We start from the raw sequence: 20,765 nt of genomic DNA on the forward strand, positions 1-20,765 counted from the left end.
ACATACGTACGTGGACACATCAAAATTGATCTATTGTAAAACTACCTCTGTTTGGGGGGGAAGGGGTACCAATGTTTTTGGTCCCAGGTGCGGCCTTCATCTAGGGAAACTTACCAAACCTAGACATGTTATAAAAATAGACATCCCAAGGAGTCCAAGAAGGTGTGGCTTGCCTGGATCCCCCAACATTTTCTTGCCCAGACTCCTCTGCAAACCTCAACATTTGCTTAAAAAAAGCATATTTTCCTCACTTTTCTTTGTAGGATCACCGCTGTGGCACACATTTCCTACCACCCAGCATTCCCCTCAATCTCCCAAGTAAAATGATACCTCACTTGTGTGGGTCCCCAAAGCAAAGACAGTTAAAAGATGTATAAAAGAAAAATATGTGCTTATCAAGTCGCTGTGCTATCCCCTCAATCTCTACAGGTTTTTGGCATTTTTCTGTTGCAGGCATCTGGGCTACCCACACAAGTGAGGTATCATTTTTATCGGGAGACTTGGGGGAACGCTGGGTGGAAGGAAATTTGTAGCTCTTCTCAGATTCCAGAACTTTCTGTCACCGAAATGTGAGGAAAACTTGTTTTTTTAGCCACTTTTTGAGGTTTGCAAAGGATTCTGGGTAACAGAACCTGGTCCGAGCCCCGCAGGTCACCCCTCCTTGGATTCCCCTAGGTCTCTAGTTTTCAGAAATGCACAGGTTTGGTAGGTTTCCCTAGGTGCCGGCTGAGCTAGAGGCCAAAATCTACAGGTAGGCACTTCTCAAAAAACACCTCTGTTTTCTTCCAAAAATTTGGATGTGTCCACGTTGCGCTTTGGGGCGTTTCCTGTCGCAGGCGCTAGGCCTACCCACACAAGTGAGGTATCATTTTTATCGGGAGACTTGGGGGAACGCCGGGTGGAAGGAAATTTGTGGCTCCTCTCAGATTCCAGAACTTTCTGTCACCGAAATGTGAGGAAAACTAGTTTTTTTAGCCACTTTTTGAGGTTTGCAAAGGATTCTGGGTCACAGAACCTGGTCCGAGCCCCGCAAATCACCCCTCCTTGGATTCCCCTAGGTCTCTAGTTTTCAGAAATGCACAGGTTTGGTAGGTTTCCCTAGGTGCCGGCTGAGCTAGAGGCCAAAATCTACAGGTAGGCACTTCGCAAAAAACACCTCTGTTTTCTTCAAAAAATTTAGATGTGTCCACGTTGCGCTTTGGGGCGTTTCCTGTCGCGGGCGCTAGGCCTACCCACACAAGTGAGGTATAATTTTTATCGGGAGACTTGGGGGAACGCTGGGTGGAAGGAAATTTGAAGATCCTCTCAGATTCCAGAACTTTCTGTCACCGAAATGTTAGGAAAACTTGTTTTTTTAGCCACTTTTTGAGGTTTGCAAAGGATTCTGGGTAACAGAACCTGGTCCGAGCCCCGCAAGTCACCCCTCCTTGGATTCCCCTAGGTCTCTAGTTTTCAGAAATGCACAGGTTTGGTAGGTTTCCCTATGTGCCGGCTGAGCTAGAGGCCAAAATCTACAGGTAGGCACTTTGGAAAAAACAGCTGTGTTTTCTATCCCATTTTGGAAATGCAAAGGTTTTCTTGATACCTCTTTTTCACTCTTCATATTTCAGCAAATGAATTGCTGTATACCCAGTATAGAATGAAAACCAACTGCAGGGTGCAGCTCATTTATTGGCTCTGGGTACCTAGGGTTCTTGATGAACCTACAAGCCCTTTATATCCCCGCAACCAGAAGAGTCCAGCAGACAAAACGGTATATTGCTTTCAGAAATCTGACATCGCAGGAAAAAGTTACAGAGTAAAACATAAAGAAAAATGGCTGTTGTTTTCAGCTCAATTTCAATATTTTGTTATTTCAGCTGTTATTTTCTGTAGGAAAACCTTGTAGGATCTACACACATGACCCCTTGCTGAATTCAGAATTTTTTCTAGTTTTCAGAAATGTTTAGCTTTCCGGGATCCAGCATTGGTTTCACACCCATTCCTGTCACTAACTGGAAGGAGGCTGAAAGCACCAAATATAGTAGAAATGGGGTATGTCCCAGTAAAATGCCAAATTTGTGTTGAAAAATTTGGTTTTCTGATTCACGTCTGCCCGTTCCTGAAAGGTGGGAAGATAGTGATTTCAGCACCAGAAACCCTTTGTTGATGGCATTTTCAGGGAAAAAACCACAAGCCTTCTTCGGCAGCCCTTTTTTCCCATTTTTTTGGAAAAAACAAAATTTTCACTGTATTTTGGCTATTTTCTTGGTCTCCTCCAGGGGAAACCACCAACTCTGGGTACCATTAGAATCCCTAGGATGTTGGAAAAAAAGGACGCAAATGTGGCGTGGTTAGCTTATGTGGACAAAAAGTTATGAAGCCCTAAGCGCGAACTACCCCAAATAGCCAAAAAAGGGCTCAGCACTGGGGGGGAAAAGGCCCAGCAGCTAAGGGGTTAAACCAACAAATATATGTAAATCATGTATATACACAAAAATATATACATATAAATATATACAAGTATCCATATATACATTATCTATTGCAATCCTGAAGATCAAGAGGAGCGCACTCAAGGATTACTTGGTAAGACCAGAAAGGCAATGGGGAGGCGGGTGGGACCGTGAGGAATCCACAGGTAGCTAATGTATCCACCAGAAAAGTTGTTACCGAAGGTAAGTAACTCGTTCTTCTGATGGATACAACTACCTGTGGATTCCTCACCTAATGAATAGAGTCCCAAAGCAGTACCACTCCCGGTGGTGGGTGCCGAAATGGTCAAACCAAGAAATCCTGCAGCACTGACCGTGCAAAATGGCCGTCCCTTCTGACCTCAGAGTCCAAACCGTAATGTTTCGCAAAAGTGTGAAGGGACGACCAAGTTGCGGCCTTGCAGATGTCGACCACAGGAACACCTCTGGCCAAGGCCGAAGTGGCCGACTTAGCTCTGGTGGAATGAGCTCTAATGCCTTCAGGAGGATCCTTCTTTGCCAAAGAGTAACAGATTTTAATGCAAAGAACAACCCACCTGGAGAGTGTTCTCTTGTGGACTGCCTTTCCTCTCCTCTTGCCCACGTATCCGATGAACAGCTGATCCTCCATCCTGAAATCCTTCGTTCTATCAATGAAGAAGCTTAGCGCCCTCTTTGAGTCCAAGCGATGTAGTCTCTCTTCCTCCTTTGAAGGATGAGGCGGAGGATAGAACGTGGACAAAGTAATTGTCTGGGCCAAATGGAAGGGTGAAACAACCTTCGGGAGGAAAGCAGCCTTGGTCCTCAACACCACCTTATCCCCATAAAAAGTTGTATAAGGGGGTTTTACCGATAAGGCCTGCAACTCACTCACTCTCCTTGCAGATGTTATAGCCACCAGGAAGACTGTTTTAATAACCAAATACCTTAAGGGGCAAGAATGCATAGGCTCAAAAGGGGACCCCATAAGGAAAGTGAGGACCAAGGACAAATCCCATTGAGGCATAACAAATGGTTTTGGAGGATATTTATTTAGAAGACCTTTCAAGAATCTGAGAACAATAGGGGATTTAAATAACGATGGTTGGTCTGGAAGACAAATGAAGGCTGACAAAGCCGACAAATAACCCTTAATGGTAGCCACTGCACAACCCTTCTGCGCTAGAGACAGAGCAAAAGACAAGACGTCCGACAGATGAGCATGTAAGGGATCAATCTGTCTCTCACCACACCACGTAACAAATTTAGACCACCTATTAGCGTAGATAGATTTAGTGGAGTGTCGCCTGGCCGCTAAGATAACATCCACTACATCAGGCGGGAGAGAGAAGGAACTCAGGTTGCCCCGTTCAATCTCCAGGCATGTAGGTGTAGACTCTGGATGTTGGGGTGTAAAACCTGCCCCAGCGACTGCGAGAGGAGGTCTGCCCTGAGAGGGAGACGGAGCGGAGGGCACAGCGAGAGTTGGAGAAGGTCGGAGTACCACACCCTCCTTGGCCAATCCAGAGCTATTAAAATGACTTGGGCCCGGTCTTGGCGAATCTTCCTCAACACTCGAGGAATCAAGGGTATGGGGGGAAACGCGTAAAGCAACTGGTCGCACCAGGTTATCAGAAAGGCGTCCCCCAATGCTCCCTGCACCGGATACTAGAGGCTGCAGAATAACGGACAATGCGCGTTCTCCCGAGTGGCAAACAGATCTATCCGAGGAAACCCCCACATCTGGAAGATTAAACTAACTTGATCTGGATGGAGACGCCACTCGTGGTCGGCCGAGAATTGGCGACTGAGACTGTCCGCACGTACATTCAAGACCCCAGCCAAATGATTTGCTACCAAGCAAATCTGATGGTCTTTTGCCCAGGACCATAGTCGAAGAGCTTCTCTGCAGAGAAGGTACGACCCTACTCCTCCCTATTTATGTACCACATCGTGGTAGTATTGTCCGTCAGGACCTGTACCGACTGACCACGAAGGGATGGGAGGAAGGCCTTGAGAGCCAGACGTACAGCCCGTAACTCTAACAGATTGATATGAAACATCTGTTCTTCTGGAGACCAAAGTCCTTTGATCTCCAGATCCCCCAGATGAGCTCCCCACCCTAGAGTGGAAGCATCCGTTATGACCGTGGCCACTAGTGGCGACTGCGCGAACGGCTTTCCTTGTGAAAGATTGTTGCTCGCAATCCACCACTTCAAGTCCACAGCAGCATCTCTGGAGATCTTGACCGCACCTTCTAGATCTCCCTTGTGTTGAGACCACTGCCTTCGGAGGCACCACTGAAGAGCCCTCATGTGCCAGCGAGCATGCGTGACCAACAGTATGCAGGAGGCAAACAGACCGAGCAGACGAAGGACCTTGAGGACTGGAACTACCGCTCCATTTCGAAACATTGGAACCAATTCCTGAATATCTTGAACCCGCTGAGGCGGAGGAAAGGCTCGATTCAATGTTGTATCCAGTACTGCCCCTATGAACAGGAGGCGCTGAGAGGGCTCCAGGTGAGATTTGGGCACGTTCACCGAAAAGCCCAGGTCGAACAACAACTGGGTTGTTGACTGCAGATGATACGACACAAGCTCCGGGGACTTGGCTTTGATCAACCAGTCGTCCAAGTAAGGGAATACTGCTATCCCCTTTCTGAGCTCTGCCGCAACCACTGACATCACCTTCGTGAAGACTCGAGGTGCTGAAGTAAGACCAAACGGGAGGACCGCAAACTGATAGTGCTGCGACCCTACCACAAACCGGAGATACTTCCTGTGCGACTTGAGTATCGGGATATGAAAATAAGCATCCTGCAAGTCGACAGACACCATCCAATCTTCTTTGTTCTACGCCAAAAGCACCTGTGCTAGGGCCAGCATCTTGAACTTTTCCTGATTGAGGAACCAATTCAAGATCCTCAGATCCAGGATCGGTCTCAACCGACCCATCTTTCTTGGGAATCAGGAAGTACCTTGAGTAACAACCTTGACCCCTTTCCTGCTCTGGAACCAACTCCACCGCGCCCTTTGAAAGGAGGACTTGAACCTCCTGTTCTAGCAACAGGAGGTGTTCTTCTGAACAATAAGATGGGCGGGGCGGGAGGGGGGGCAGGAACTCCCGAAAGGGAAGGGTGTAGCCTTTCTACACAATACTGATAACCCAAGTGTCCATTGTAATAGTCTCCCACTTGTGGAGAAAATGCCGTAATCTTTCCCCTACAGGAGAGGAGTGAGTGGGAAATGGTGGAAGCCTAAGGCTGCTTTCCCTGCTGCACCCCTCCAGAGGACGAGGAAGAGGCAGAGTGCTGTTGAGAGGCTCCTCTGGTGCGGGCCCTACCTCTCCCTCTAAATGATCTATAGGGGTGAGAAGAGGCAGGTTGCTGGAACCTCCCCCAAAAGGAAGAGGAGGAAGAGCCACGCCCAAATCCACGAAACCTCCTGAAAAACCTGGAAGAGGCAGAGGAAGAAGGAGCTTGCAGCCCTAACGATTTGGCTGTGGCCCTGCTCTCTTTAAATCGCTCCAAGGCCGAATCTGCCTTTGCTCCAAACAGTTTGTCCCCATCAAACGGGAGGTCTAATAGGGTCGACTGTACATCCGCAGAAAACCCTGAATTACGGAGCCAGGCCTGTCTCCTTGCCACCACAGCCGTGCCCATCGCTCTAGCCACCGAGTCGGTCGTGTCCAGCCCAGACTGGATAATCTGGGTTGCGGCAGCCTGGGCGTCTGAGACAACATCCAAGAGTCCCTGGGGAAGCTCCGTAAAAGAAGATGAAATATCATCCATAAGAGCATGGATATATCTCCCCAGAATGCAAGTTGCGTTGGTGGCCTTCAACGCCAAACTGCAAGAAGAAAATATTTTCTTGGATTGTGCATCCAGTTTTTTGGAGTCCCTGTCTCCTGGTACCGTCGGGAAAGATCCAGGCGCTGATTTTGATGAACAGGAGGCTTGCACCACCAAGCTCTCCGGCGTAGGGTGTCTTGAAAGAAAGCCAGGGTCAGATGGTGCAGCCCGATATCTCCTGGCCACAGCCCTATGAACTGCTGAGGAAGATACAGGCTTCTTCCACACCTCCAACACCAGATCAAGCAAAGCCTCATTAAACGGCAAGAGAGGCTCCGCTGCAGCAGAGGCCGGATGCAGCACATCCGTCAATAAATTCTGCTTCGCCTCTGCCACCGGCAAAGGCAGGTCCAGAAAGTTAGCCGCCTTCCTCACCACCGCGTGAAAGGTAGCAGCCTCCTCCGTATACTCCCCTGGAGATGAAAGGTCCCACTCAGGGGAAGTATCCAGCCCACTGGCCGTATCCAGACCATGCAGCCCATCACCAGAGTCCTCAACCTCTCCTTCCTCCAGGACTCGCTGGTACTCCTGCTCTTCCAACAGACGGAGAGCACGCCTCCTTGAATGTAGTCTCTGCTCAATACGCGGAGTCGACATGGCCTCTGCCGAAGTCGAAGAACGGCGCCGATCTCCAGAAGCATCCGACGCCGCATCCGGCGCCACAGGCAGCTTCGGCGCCGATGAAGGAGCAGGACAAAGAGATCTTGGAGCCGATGGACCACCGGAGTCACAGGACGAAATCCCTACGTCGACGGGATGGAAACCTCCGGAGCCAATCCCTCTGAAGCCACCGGAGCGGCCACCGGCGCCGACACCGGCACCGAGCCCACATTCCCAAAAGGGAGAAAGGGCATAAAGGGTGCCGGCCGAAGAGGCGCAGGATCACCCAATGAAAAGGCCAAAGGCCCCGAAGGACCAGCCGGAGCACCTCCTGGAGCCATCTGCTGAAAGATGGTATACATTGCATTCAGAAATGCGGTACTATCGGCTCCAGGGGCTGGAAAAGCCGGATACTGAGGTGCCTGGATCGAAGGCGACCCCAACACCGGCCTCGATGTCCGCGACGCCGGAGACATCACAAGAGGCTGCATCACCTCAACCACAGACGCTTGTCTAGGCGAAGTCGGTGACGCCGGAGAGGGCAACGGCGTCGATGGATGCGGCGTGACCGTTGGACTGACCTCCCAAGTCCTCCGACGCCGAGCCGAAGGCGACCTCGAATGAGTCTCCTTGCTTGAATGACGCCGTGAATCTCTACGGCGCCGGGAGTCTCAATGACGCCGATGAGACCTTGGCGAGGAAGACTTTTTGTGATGTTTTTCCTTTCTCTTCGACTTCGCCAGGAATAATTTAGCCTCACGTTCCTTGAGGGTCTTCGGATTCATGTGCTGACATGAATCGCAAGTCACAACGTCGTGGTCGGAGCTCAAACACCAGAGACAGTCGGAGTGAGGATCTGTAACGGACATCTTGCCCCCACACTCTCGACAGGGCTTGAAACCCGACTTTCTCTGAGACATTGTTACCGCAAAGAAGAACTACGCAGCAGAAAACACACTGTAACCACTAAAGTAACAGTAGCTCCCTCGAAGATAACCGTTTCGAATGCACGGAAAAAAGGGAACTGACGTTGGCATGTCGTCGAGGACCTCTTATTGCCTGTATGACGTCAGACGGCGTCGCATGGGCTAGAGTGACGTCCTCGTCGACGTGCAGAGACTAGGAAGAAGATTTCCGTCGAATGCTGGCGCCATGGGAGTATTCATTAGGTGAGGAATCCACAGGTAGTTGTATCCATCAGAAGAGTCCAGCAGACGTAACTGTATATTGCTTTCAAAAATCTGACATCGCAGGAAAAAGTTACAGAGTAAAACGTGGAGAAAAACTGCTGTTTTTTTCACCTCAATTTCAATATTCTTTGATTTCAGCTGTTATTTTCTGTAGGAACGACTTGTAGGTTCTACACAAGTGACCTCTTGATGACTTCAGAATGGAATCTACTTTTCAGAAATGTTTAGCTTTCTGGGGTCCAACATTGGTTTCTCACCCATTTCTGTCACTAACTGGAAGGAGGCTGAAAGCACAAAAAAAGTAAAAATGGGGCATGTCGCAGTAAAATGTCAAAATTGTGTTGAAAAATTGGGTTTTCTAATTAAAATCTGCCTGTTCCTGAAAGCTGGGAAGATGGTGATTTTACCACCGCAAACCCTTTGTTGATGCCATTTTCAGGGATAAAACCACAAGCCTTCTTCTGCAGCCCTTTTTTCCCATTTTTGTGAAAAAAACGAAATTTACGCTGTATTTTGGCTAATTTCTTGGTCTCCTTCAGGTGGACCCACAAAGTCTGGATGCCTCTAGAATCCCTAGGATGTTGGAAAAAAGGAAGCAAATTTGGCAAGGGTAGCTTATGTGGAGAAAAAGTTTTGAGGGACTAAGCGCAAACTGCCCCAAATAGCAAAAAACAGGCCTGACATCGAAGGGGTTTATACATTTAGTAAGCTGTAATTTCCAAGTGGGAGCAGGTAACCTTTTCATGTTTTGTGTCTTTGGAATTGTGGTGAAAAATCCTAACGCATGGTGAAGTTGGATTTTAAATTACAGTTTTGAAAATGCTGCTTTCCTGGCTAAGCGATTTAGTACCAGCAGCCTGCCTAAGGGTCATATGACTGGGTGTCTTCGACACTTGGGCTTTCTGTATTTCTCCTAGACAGCTACACACAATAGGGAGCTTAGGTGTACTTGGGTGGGCCATCATTGCAGGATGGGAGGAAGGAGCTGGGCATATAGTCCCACTTACATTTGAATAGGTTGTGTCCTGTCTCCACAAAAAGGGCTGCATACCCACTGTAGATAGTCTAGAGCCAGGGCTAGGAAGGCAGGTCATCTATGCACGACAAAGGTATGCACCTAGAAGCTTCTGCCCACTTCAAAGGCACAACTAGGCATAAATATTGGACCTCAGACACCAACCTTTCAGTACACTTCTGGACCTGAGGACACTCTGCCAAGAAAAATGACTGTTTTGTGGCTGAAGGGGCTGTCATTTTGCTGGACTGCTTGCTTCAAAGGACTGCTGCCCTGCTGCCCTCTCGCCTGGGTGAGAAGGAGTGAACCTGCATCTGTTGAACCCAGGAACCCATAGTGATACCAAGGGCTAGTTGACTGACTTCCTGACTAGAGCCTCAGGGACAGAAGGCTCCAACAACCTTGAAACTAGCATCTGGACTCTGCCATCAGTGAGTCCTACCCTATCAAGTGGTGCCATTCCAGTCCTGGACCATTGGAAGTGCACTTGAAGGTGCTCTGATAGCCTATTTGTGGATCCAGCTGAACCAGTGCCTCACCTTTGCTGTTCGAAGGCTCCTTACAACGCAATGGACTCTGCTTCGACACCATAGCCGCATAGGAACAGATGCCTGTGCCAAGCTTTCCTGACGCAGGCCCTTGCAGCTCTTGACGGCAGGCTTGATGATGACGCAGGTCATCACACCACAGCCTCCCAGCTTGTGGGAAGCAATGCACTGCCTCGACTGAACAACACATCCTCTACTTAGGACTTCGCAACGCAAGCCTTCGTCAACAGAATTCTCAGTGATGATGCAGGACATTGCATCATAGCTCCACCTCAACGCGGAACTGACACATCGCCTCGGCTGCGCAACACATCCTCAGCACAGAAACTCGCAATGCTCTGCAAACCAGGATTAAAGGTGCTCTTGTTCAGCGGGCCTAACCAGGCCCCTGTAGCTGGACCACACTCCATCGCGGTCAGCCTCAACTTGCGACTTTGTCCTGGTCTGGTATACAAATGAACTTCATTAACAAAAATCTGAATCTATGCTGTCAACTGAAAGCTAACATTGTAATTCACATCTTTGAATAAACCATTTCATATTCACCAAAAATGTTTGATTTGTGTGGCCTTTCCTTGTGTTCACAGTATTTAGCCCAAATTATTTGTTCCTCCAGGACTTTCAATCAAGATGAAAAGTCGAGAGAAAATGAGAACCCCACGTGCAGAGAAATTAGTCAGATAAGTGTCTGCTATGTGTGCAAGCACTGCGGTTTACCACATTGTATTATCTGATTTTGTCTTGTCCATTCTCCTCTTGTCTTTGTAGGTTCCACGCATGGACTCCTTCAGAAGTGTGAGGAAGAATGTCTGTCGAAGTCTCCAGGATGTGACAAATTGGCACTGAGACTGCACACCTGCGCAATCCAGGAACCCAAGAGGACCGAGGACCCATGAGAATGCTGAAAACCTGTGAGGACGCTGAGGTGAGCATGCAGGAAATTGCATGTCGGAAAAAAAAACTAGCACGGCAAGCAACTTCCTGCCATGCAGGGCATAGTTTTAAAGGCTACACGCTTTATCAAAGCTGCACACAAACCCCAAACTGGGTACTCGGCAGGCCCATCAGACATGTCAATCGCAGAAGTCCTTGCAGAGGTTTGACCCTGACATGGGTTCTCGGCTTCCTCTGCTCCCTTGGTGGGTCCTGTAGCAAGGTCCGTTGTGCTCTCTTGATGATGAAACACAGGGACCGAATATCCACAGCAAGCAAGGAATGAATTCACGATTCAAGAAATTTCTCAGGGGAGGCGCCTCCCATGAACCGCAGGTTGCTTTGATGCGCTGTGTTTTCCGATTCTCTCTGCAACATTGAGCAGGAAGGCAACAACAATGCCCACTTCGCCGATGTTAGTCACAAGGGTGTTGCAAGATGCCTGGATTGCCTGTAGGATAGAGTTTTTGCCTGTCTGGTCAGAAGGTATGGGTAGCAACTGGGTGGTTGGGTAAATTGCTGGCCTTTGGAGGTGGCTGGGCAAACCAATCCATTTTTCTCTGGGTGAGGAGGAGGACAGATGCTCTTTCCACATAGTGACTAGGTGTTTTGGGGCGGTGTGCCCAGGGAATGTGGGTGACCTCTCACCCATTCAACCCACTTACACCATGGGGCTACATTTGGCCACGGGCAACAAGAGCAGTTGGCAGGCCCATCAGCACCTACTGGGTATGCAGCTGGGTCTATGGACTGTGTGGTCCCAGGCCGAGACGTACCAACTGGTGTGTTGTTTCCACAGTCCACCACCCCCTGGGGCACCTTGTGTAGCTGGGGTATCGCAATTAGACAGTGGGAGGCAGTGTGTCAAGCCGTATGGGGCTTGTGCTGCACTGTCCACATTGGTGTAGACATGCTGCAATGGGCCCGAAGACTAGGGCCAGTGTCAATTTTACAGGGTTGTGGCTCACTGTTGCAGACGAGTCACTGTCTCCCCCTGGAGCACCAATCCAGCAGGGGCGATGAAGTGCTGTTTTGGCATCCTCAGGCCCATGCAAAAATTGCAGTGGTGCAGACCCCCAGTCCCAAATAGCTCTGTGCCCTCTACATAGGGAGCAAACCATCACAGGAGTGGGTCCTGGGGACAAGAGGTTGGCTGTTATGGTGGGGGGGCGGGGTTTCCATCTGCGCTGGGCCCGGTTTCGTAAAAGGCCTCTCACTGTCTGTCACGCAGCCAGCTCCAGCTGGGTCACGCCTCCTCCAGTGCATAGGTGTGGGGATAATACAGATCGTCCGGTGGCTCCTGCGGCTTACTCCTACAGTCATTGAGAGCCATGTAGGTGAGAAAGAGGCCAGGCCCCCCCCACTAGAAGCTCCAGTCGTGGCCCATGGCTGCCAACTTTAATACAGGACCCATTGTGGGGCTGCTGTGATCTTTACGACCCGCCGCACCCAGGTGTCCAGAATGTGGTCAGGATTGTCTTTGGGTGCAGAGGACTCAGGTCCGCCCCTATTACGAGGTTGAAGATATCGCCAACAGCAGGATCGGACCAGATAGTGAGGCAGGCGAGTGGAGCTCCTCAGTGAGCGCACAGCAGCTTGGCCACCGAGGACACTTTCCTTCACCATTGCTGCCTTTCAAGCCAGGAATTAGCCCTGTCTGCCAGTGCCATTATTTTGTCACAAGTATCTCTCATGCTAAGAATTGCTACAAGTATGCCAGTGCCAGTATTTTGCCCTGGGTATCTCTATGAGACAATAATTACCTTGAGTATGCCCGGGACAACAGCAGACTCATAAACATCACATTACATTCTTGCTCACACTCACATTCACTAACTCACACTCATTCACTCACTCTTTCATTCTCACACTCCCTTACACCCCCTTACTCTAATTCTTATTCAATCTCAACCACTCATTTGCATTCACTCTGAATCTCATTTCCCTCACTCACTCTACTTATTGACACTCAGGCCCAGGCTTACTAACAATTTGTACTAGGTCTTAGTCGCTTTTGTGATGCAAACCCAGTGCAAAGTGTTAGGGTGGGATTTACTATTCACCGCAAATCAGGTTTCGTGTTGGATAGCATCACAAAAATAACAGAAAGTGCTGCTTTGAGTTATTTTGCAACAAGGAGGCATTCCATGAGGGGTACATGGGAGTTCTCTAAGATTTACTCGAGGCACATGTAACAAAAAGAAATGGTGTCATTTCTCCTTGTTATTCCTGTGGAAAAAAACACTGAAGCATATTTTCTGTGCTGGAAGAGACCCCTTTCAGTACAAAACCTATGTTTCAGAGCATACACCTTTGCACTATGGCACAAGGGTGTGTGCATAAGCAGATGGCTGCAAAAAATGCGTCAGAGCACGGGGGAGAAAAAGTGCCATATCTTCTTTCAGTATAATGAAAAATGGGCAGAAAATAAGGAATTTAAGTTGCCCCTTTGTTCTTGACACTAACTTTGCCACCTCTGAAGTCAGGGGTTGCAAAGAAAGTGCAAGGCGTCAACAAGGGGCATGCCCTAAATGACATACGTGGTGTGCATCTAGAAAACTAAAAGGACCATCATTATTATCACATTCTTAGGCATAGAGCTAGATTCAGTAGCTATGTTGTCTTATTTACTAGTGGACACAGTGGAAGAACTGAGACGCTTATTGTGGTAGGTGATGGGTACGATGGAATGTGACTTAAGAACACTACAATAGGTGGTTGGTCATTTTAACTTTGCATGCACAGCAGTGGTACCAGTCATAATCTTTTGCTGGCTGATGATGTTTGCATTTGAGAGGTTATGAAACCCTCTCCAGAGGATCAAGATAATATTCAGGATTAGGCAACATTTTTGTTTTAGATTAATTTCTTAGACAATTACAATGAGATGACAATTTGGCTTCAGAATGTCCTTAGGACATGACAAGTGGACATTTTACTCTATGCGTCCAAAACACGTAGATTTGGCCTCTACTACTGGAAGAGACTATGGAAAGCGGAAAAGTGGTTAGAGGCATGGAAAGGGAAGGAATATTTTATATGTAGGAAATCAACATTTTCTGCATGTTCACCCCCAGATTTTGTGCCTTTTTTGGACCCTACTTTGCTATACTTTGGTGCACTGTTACCCTTGCTAAACAGGAGCAAAGTGCTTGTGCTCGGCCTTTAAATGGTTAAATTGGCTTACCCCTGATGGACATATTTAACTTGCTTATAAGTCCCTAGTACATGTTGTAGAAAATACCCCGGGGCCTTGAAGTTTAATGCTAACTGTGAATGGCAGCACCTATTGTGCCATCCACTGATAAGGCCTGTATAGTATGGCTTCAGGCCTATCCTGTGCAGCTTGACAACAGCAGACTAAACCTTTGCTGCCAACCCTGTCAAATTAAACCTTTTTAACAAGCAGTAAACCCTGCTTTTAAATACTAATAAGTCTTGTCTAAGTACATTTTGTGACCCACAAGTTATTGTTTCAGATATTTAAAAGTGGAACGTGTGCGAAGTTAAAGTTGGCATGCTCCTCCAGTGAACAGCCGTCAAAAGCTATTTTCAATGACATGGCTGTGGCTGGTCGTAGAAAATGTCAAAGGAAAGATTATAAACTAATATGTAACTTTGTTTTAAAACAGCGAAAATAGTAATTCAAGGACTACTTTTCATCTTTATTAAAGGTTCGATTAATTGAAAAAGTTGGATATTTAGTAAATATTTAGGTAAAATAAGTTTTAATAAAGTTATCTTTTTCCTTCCTGAGGCTCATGGAGGCTAATTTGCATTAGCCTGCTAGTTGCTCCTCAAAATGTGCTTGACCTTATTGTGGTGTGTTATCTGCTTAAAGAGCAGGAAAAGGTGACCTGGATGTAGGGGGATGATGTTCTTCCCCTTGTAGGAAGACCAGCTAGGGTAGACCCAGAAACCTCATTAACTTGTAAAGGGACTGCCCTTTTACAGGGAAATATAAGATGAGACCTAGAGAAGGAAACCATTTGTCTGCCCAGTCAGGCTGGCTTTAAGCCCAGTAGGAGGGAGGCTCCCACTAGAACTGGTTTTGAGTTATCTTAGACAACGGGACTGCTCATTTCTCTGTCCGCACATGCTCTGCACAAGGGAGAATGAGTTTATCCATCTTGAATTTTAGCACTGAGGGGCAATGTGGGATTGTCCGCACTAAGGCAATTAGGAACTACTTAAAAAGTGGGTAGGATTGACCCTGGGAACTTTTTCTCCATTGGTTAGGGATTGTCTAGGAGTCACTCCTACCCACTGGCTAGAGCAAACCATAAAAGTGGCACCCCAAGGAAACTTTTCACAACACATTGTGGACCTGCAGAAGAGACAAAAAAGACTGCAGTCTGCTTGCTATAACTGTAGAGGAGCCCTGAAAGACTGCCCCTGCTCCCTCTTGTACCAGGACAGAGAAGCGGACCCTATGGAGCAGTTGGCTGTCTGGCTACAAGGACACAAGAAGCTAAAAGAGGCCTCCTTCCTGAAGTGATCAGTTCCAACTGCATTTCGACTGGAAATTGCTGGTCACCTCTGCTGAAGTGATTCCTGGCCCATAAGTAAAGTACCTGAGGTCTTGGGAGCCTTAGAAGGGTTCCAGAGAAGTTGCTCCAGAAACCCTGAGAAGATGGGACTCAACATATTTTTGGGATTTCCAAGAACTCTTGGCAACAGTGTCTAATTTTTATTAACCTTCCTCAGATACAGCTTCAGGCTTAACCTGCTGGAAGATTTCAAGCTCCATAAAAAAGACTAAGTGAGAAGGTTAAACTGCCTTCACTACCTGATATCTGTACACATGATACATTAACAGAAATAATAATGAGCTATGTATAGGTAGACAATAATGTCTTCGACATACTTATACAATGTCACAATATGTAGCTATTGTATTGAAAGTCAATGCAGTTACTATATGAAAAAATAATAAAACAAACATTAAAAAAAAGTCAGAAGGTTAAATCTTTGACTGGGACACACCCGCTTAGTGTATCAGATCTGAAATTGTGCCTAGGTCCCATTCTACCACTACCATGGACTATTATTGGCACTTGGGGGGTCATTCTGAACCCGGCCGGCGGCGGAAGCCGCCGGCCTGGCGGGGACCGCCAGAATACCGCTGCGCGGTCAAAAGACCGCCGCGGGTATTCTGGGTTTCCCGCTGGGCTGGCGGGCGACCGCCAGAAGGCCGCCCGCCAGCCCAGCGGGAAACACCCTTCCATGAGGATGCCGGCTCCGAATGGAGCCGGCGGAGTGGAAGGGGTGCGACGGGTGCAGTTGCACCCGTCGCGATTTTCAGTGTCTGCAGGGCAGACACTGAAAATCTTTGTGGGGCCCTGTTACGGGGGCCCCACGACACCCCATACCGCCATTCTGTTCCCGGCGGCCAAAACCGCCAGGAACAGGATGGCGGTATGGGGGTCGGAATCCCCATGGCGGCGCAGCAAGCTGCGCCGCCATGGAGGATTCCCCAGGGCAGCGGGAAACCGGCGGTACACCGCCGGTTTTCCGTTTCTGACCGCGGCTGTACCGCCGTGGTCAGAATGCCCATGGGAGCACCGCCAGCCTGTTGGCGGTGCTCCCGCGGTCGTTGGCCCTGGCGGATTTTACCGCCAGGGTCAGAATGACCCCCTTAGTGTTTTTTTGTGCTATTTTTCCTTTAAACATTTAAAAACATATCTCTGGTTTTCCTTAATGAAATGTTCTCATTTTGGTGCCATTTTGTTTCAATAAAATGTACTCTATTTTCCTAATTCAGAGTAGGATTTTCTTACTTTGCACAATGCCCTGACTTAAGCATGTCTGTGCTGTGCCATAGCTACCAGGGAATTGACCTCAAGTTAATGTAGTAACTTTAGGGTTCACCCTGGCAAGTTAGTGTGTATTATTCTTTCAGGTGGACAATCACCCACCCTAAAAAATAGTCTACTTTATTCTTAGAGTTGCAAGTGGTGTTTGCAATTTAATTGTGGAATGATAATCTTGAGAATGAACAGGGGACATCTGTGATTGAAATTCAAGTATTCGCATTTATTATTGCCCCACTGTCAATCATTGGTGGTGAGGTTCCAGCAGTTGATGAGATCTGTGTTGCTTTGTCTACATAAGAAAAGGGTATTGCTGCAGGTAAGGAAGTGGTTAGGATTAGGCATAAGTGCCTTAGGGACAGTGACTGACAGGCCAGTCAGTTTGGCACACATTCCTAAAGAATTGGTCAGCCACAACTGGTCTTCTGTTGGGGTTAAGTGAGGACAGGTTGAAGAGCGTTAGCAGGTAAAGGTTGTGGATTATGTGGTATTATGCTCACCTTGGTTGGAGAAAAGCATGGAGGACAGTGATATGGACAGCACATAGATTTTAAAGATGAGAAGGTAAGGGTACCCGCCTTCTGTTCTGGATAGGGCGTATGAGATCAGGACAATTAGTGCCCACTTTGTATGAACTGGGAAAGGTGAGGCAGAGACCACCAGATGCTATAGTATATACTATAATAATATATGTGGGTAAGAATGAACTAGTACATAGTTCAAGGATACTGCTAATAAAGGTGATGGAGGACAACTGGGAGAAAGTAGAAATTTTCAGGACACAGTTGCTTCATAGGAGTGTGTGGTATGGGGCTAGGAAGCTGGCAGCCATCAACAAGAACATCGAAGGAGGTGAATGGGCAGGTATCTGTTTTTTGCAAGTCACATAACACTGGATTGGATAAGCCCATAAACATTGTCTTCGAATAGCCTACACTGTTCTCACACAAAGGGGTGCATTTACCATGGTTGGGTAGTAGAATAAACCTAGTGAAGGTTATGGAGGTGCTGGTGGGATGGAGCAATTAACGAGTAAGTAGAACAGAAAGAATGCCTCAGGGAAGGGTGGTTTTCTGGTGGTGAAAAGAGAGCTGAGACTACCCAGCAGGCTAGCAGCAAAGATCGGTAGATCACCACGAGAGGGATTGAAATATGGCTCCCTTTCCGCTTATTCCCAGTCTCCCCCAGAGGCGTTACAGGGTGTTAAGGGGTGCTCCAGGGCCAGCGGGCTCCCCCATACGAGGGGAGGGGCTGGAGGTGTTTTGTTCCTTTATAGTCTTCTTTTGGCTTTAAGAGGAGGAAAAGAGTCTTTCAAGGGCCCCATTGGCCAGGTACAGGCAGGGCCCTTTTTATTGGCTCTACAGCAGTGCCCCCTCTCACCTGCTGCTTGCTTCGAATCCCTGCCCGCATTGTGACCTGTGAAGAGCAGGCCCACGGGCAGCTCAGCCACCCTCCCTGGTTACCTCGATCTTCTGGTGGGGGCTTATCCTATCCTTAGCCCTCAGGGGGCCTCGGGATCCTTTAGAACCTCAGGACCCAGCGGTCTGGCTCTCACTGGAGCCTTGCGGCAGCTGCGTTCTTGCTTGCCACGGTTTCACATCTGTGCATGCCTTGTGGCTCACCGCGGCGGCCTCTCCAGTTGCCTCAACCCTGTGGTGTGCCCCCCAATCTGTGATCTAGAGAGGGCCCTGGGGTCCGCAGGATGCCTTCAGTCGCTGCAGCTTGACTCTCACGCTGCCGACTCCATTTGCCTGATGCTAAACCATTCTTAATTATTATTATTATTTGTTTTTTACAACAATGGTCAAATTTCACAATTGAACATTGAGCATTCTATAAATCTGTTTCTGTTGTGTAATGGCAGGCACCAGTCTATCCAACATGGTACCTTCTCTTAAAACATAGTACTCTATCAGACCCATGATCAAAAATGTATTCGACTTTGATTATCCAGTGAAACAATACAATGCTTTCTCTTCTGAACTACAATAAGGCAAAAAACGTTATAAAATGGAGTAAACCATTTTACCTGAGGGCATTTGCTTTTAGTTCCTCGTCAATATCGCTCAGGATATGCTGGATTTCTGGGTCTTCTGGCACCATATCCACCAAACAATCCAAGTAGGACAAGTCAAGAGAATATTCTGGGGGAGATTCCATTTTTGGCCACTGAAATAAAACAAAAGTGAAAATCAATTAATAGCTTTTCGAGTCCTGATAGGTAATGGAGTAAATTGTGTTTAGCCTGGAAGCTTATTAGAGTGCTTCACACAGCAGGGATGACATGCAAAGGGTATTTTGCAGAGATCATTAGTACATTCCTCGTACGTATTACAGTCTGGGTTACAAGCATCATCTACTTAGATTGGTTTTACAAAGGTCAAGGTGCTGTGTCACAAGTCTTCAGCCTGTGGTGTGTAAAAGAAGCTCTAACAAGAGCCATGAAACACAACTAAACCTTTTAATATGTGACTAATTAAAGAGTATATCAAAGTAGAAAAAAAAAATTCATGCATTCTACACCATATAATACTCTATTACATAGCTATTTATTGATTATCCATTAGACGAAACATTTAACTACAACAAAATAGACTAAATATTATACACCACTAACATAATTCAATACAAAACTTAGGCACACCAATAGTGTTAATAGGGGAAGAGGTACATCAGAAAAAAACATCATAGTGAAAATCTCTATAACGCGTGCGCACACACACAAAAAAAAATACATTTTCGGGGACACCAAAGACACGTCCAGCAGACACCCAAATCACGCCATATAGCCAACACCACAAAACAACAACACTCTTGGTCTGCTTTCTGATAGCCACACTCTGGGTAGTACTGGGACAGAAATGGGCCCGCATTACCAAATCAAATACCTACAAAAAAAGTGGTCCACGTTTGCAAACATGGCGGTTTTAAACTTGTAAAGAAAGGTTGTACAGTTGTTTTGCAAGGTATGAGAGACTGCATGCATCAGTGCTTGCTGCAGGCAATGTTTGTGGTAATATCAAGGAAATCAACAGTAAAACCCAGCCCATCAGACCACAAACAGGTCCATAAACCTCCATAAAACGGCCTATATATTGAACTTTAAGACCATCCTCTCAGACAATTGCCCTAAAGGCCTGTCCGACCCTGCCCAGGACTCACTGAATAAGATGTTGCCACCCACCGTTGAGAAAAGCTTAGGCACGTCTCAAAGCAAAGTAATGCACTGACTCAGACAGCAAAGTGCCATAAAACGGTCATAGCATTCGTGGACTGTGCGCTATAAAGATGCCATTGTTATAACAACATCACATATAATACCAATCTCAGATTCAAGGGTGTCTCATTCCAGAGTCGGGGCTCAGTTGAAGAGCACTTGTCTCTTTGACCTTTCATTCTGAGGTTCTTGTATATTTATTTTGGCCACGGATGCAGGGTCTGTCTCATGCTATTATCTTCCAAGATAGGTATTCCTTGTTCACAGTGTTGATGGACTAGAACTGGATGCATGCTGAAGATATTCAACTGTGGCACACCACAGGAGCCTCAAGATCGTGACTGCCAACCTCAGCTGTTTGACTTCATACTGTTGTGTGGGCAAAATGTTCCCTTTAAGTTTTTGGCCATCTCAGACGGTTGCATACACACTGCACCTAAAGTTGTGTCATGGACCACCTGTCTAAGATACTCAAATTGCCTTCTGCTACCTAGGTGTCTCTCCAAAATGCCAGCAGTCACTTGCTGTAGGTAAGTGGGCTATTGGTTGAGAGAGGTGTAACCCTACTCAAGCAGCAACCATATTTCTTGTCGGGGTGAAACACAAGGAAATCCCAAATTAATCTGTGCTCAACCCTCTGGTTGCTTGACACAAAATCAGTCATGCTTAACCTAAAGGCAAAGTTTATTATATTTATGCAGTACTTAAAACACTGATAAAGTGAAAACACAACACAAGAAAAAATCTCACACCAATTTAGAAAAATAGCATAAAATGTAATAAATTATTTGAGACGAAAACAACAAAAATTCAATTTGTAGAATCAGAGATATGCCATTTTAAAGATTTTGCAAAAATCAATCTCTAAGAAGCAAAAAGCATAGACCATCTTTATCTGGGCACAGTGGACTGGGTCCAAGTCACAAGTTCAGGCCAACAGCAATGGAGCGCAGGCTGTATAAAGAACTGAGTTCAGTCCACTCAAAAAGTACCTTGTGGGTTTCAGCATTGAGATGTGAAGTCAGCGTTGTCGGAGAGACTCCTATTATTGTAACGAGTGCTGGATGTAGGTGGCAGCACTACTGACCAGAGGGGATTGAGTCTGATCCTGCGCCGTGTGACAGCTGTCAGCCTAACCCTTCTGGCCAGCTAGCAGCACCTCAC

The 20,765-nt window shown here is 47.3% G+C and overlaps 1 protein-coding gene across 2 annotated transcripts in view; it reads right to left on the reverse strand.

Moving 5' to 3' along the window:
• The window catches only part of KIAA0825 (KIAA0825 ortholog), a 2,111,807-nt gene that overhangs the window by 1,918,241 nt on the left and 172,801 nt on the right, over window positions 1–20,765 (reverse strand). For both annotated transcript variants that reach the window (XM_069225418.1, XM_069225426.1), the window contains exon 3: window positions 18,414–18,553. In XM_069225418.1, the coding sequence (XP_069081519.1) occupies window positions 18,414–18,553 (140 nt within the window). The remainder of the gene's footprint in view (window positions 1–18,413; window positions 18,554–20,765) is intronic.

Source organism: Pleurodeles waltl, chromosome 1_1, assembly GCF_031143425.1.
Source record: "Pleurodeles waltl isolate 20211129_DDA chromosome 1_1, aPleWal1.hap1.20221129, whole genome shotgun sequence".
Taxonomy (NCBI): Eukaryota; Metazoa; Chordata; class Amphibia; order Caudata; family Salamandridae; genus Pleurodeles; species Pleurodeles waltl.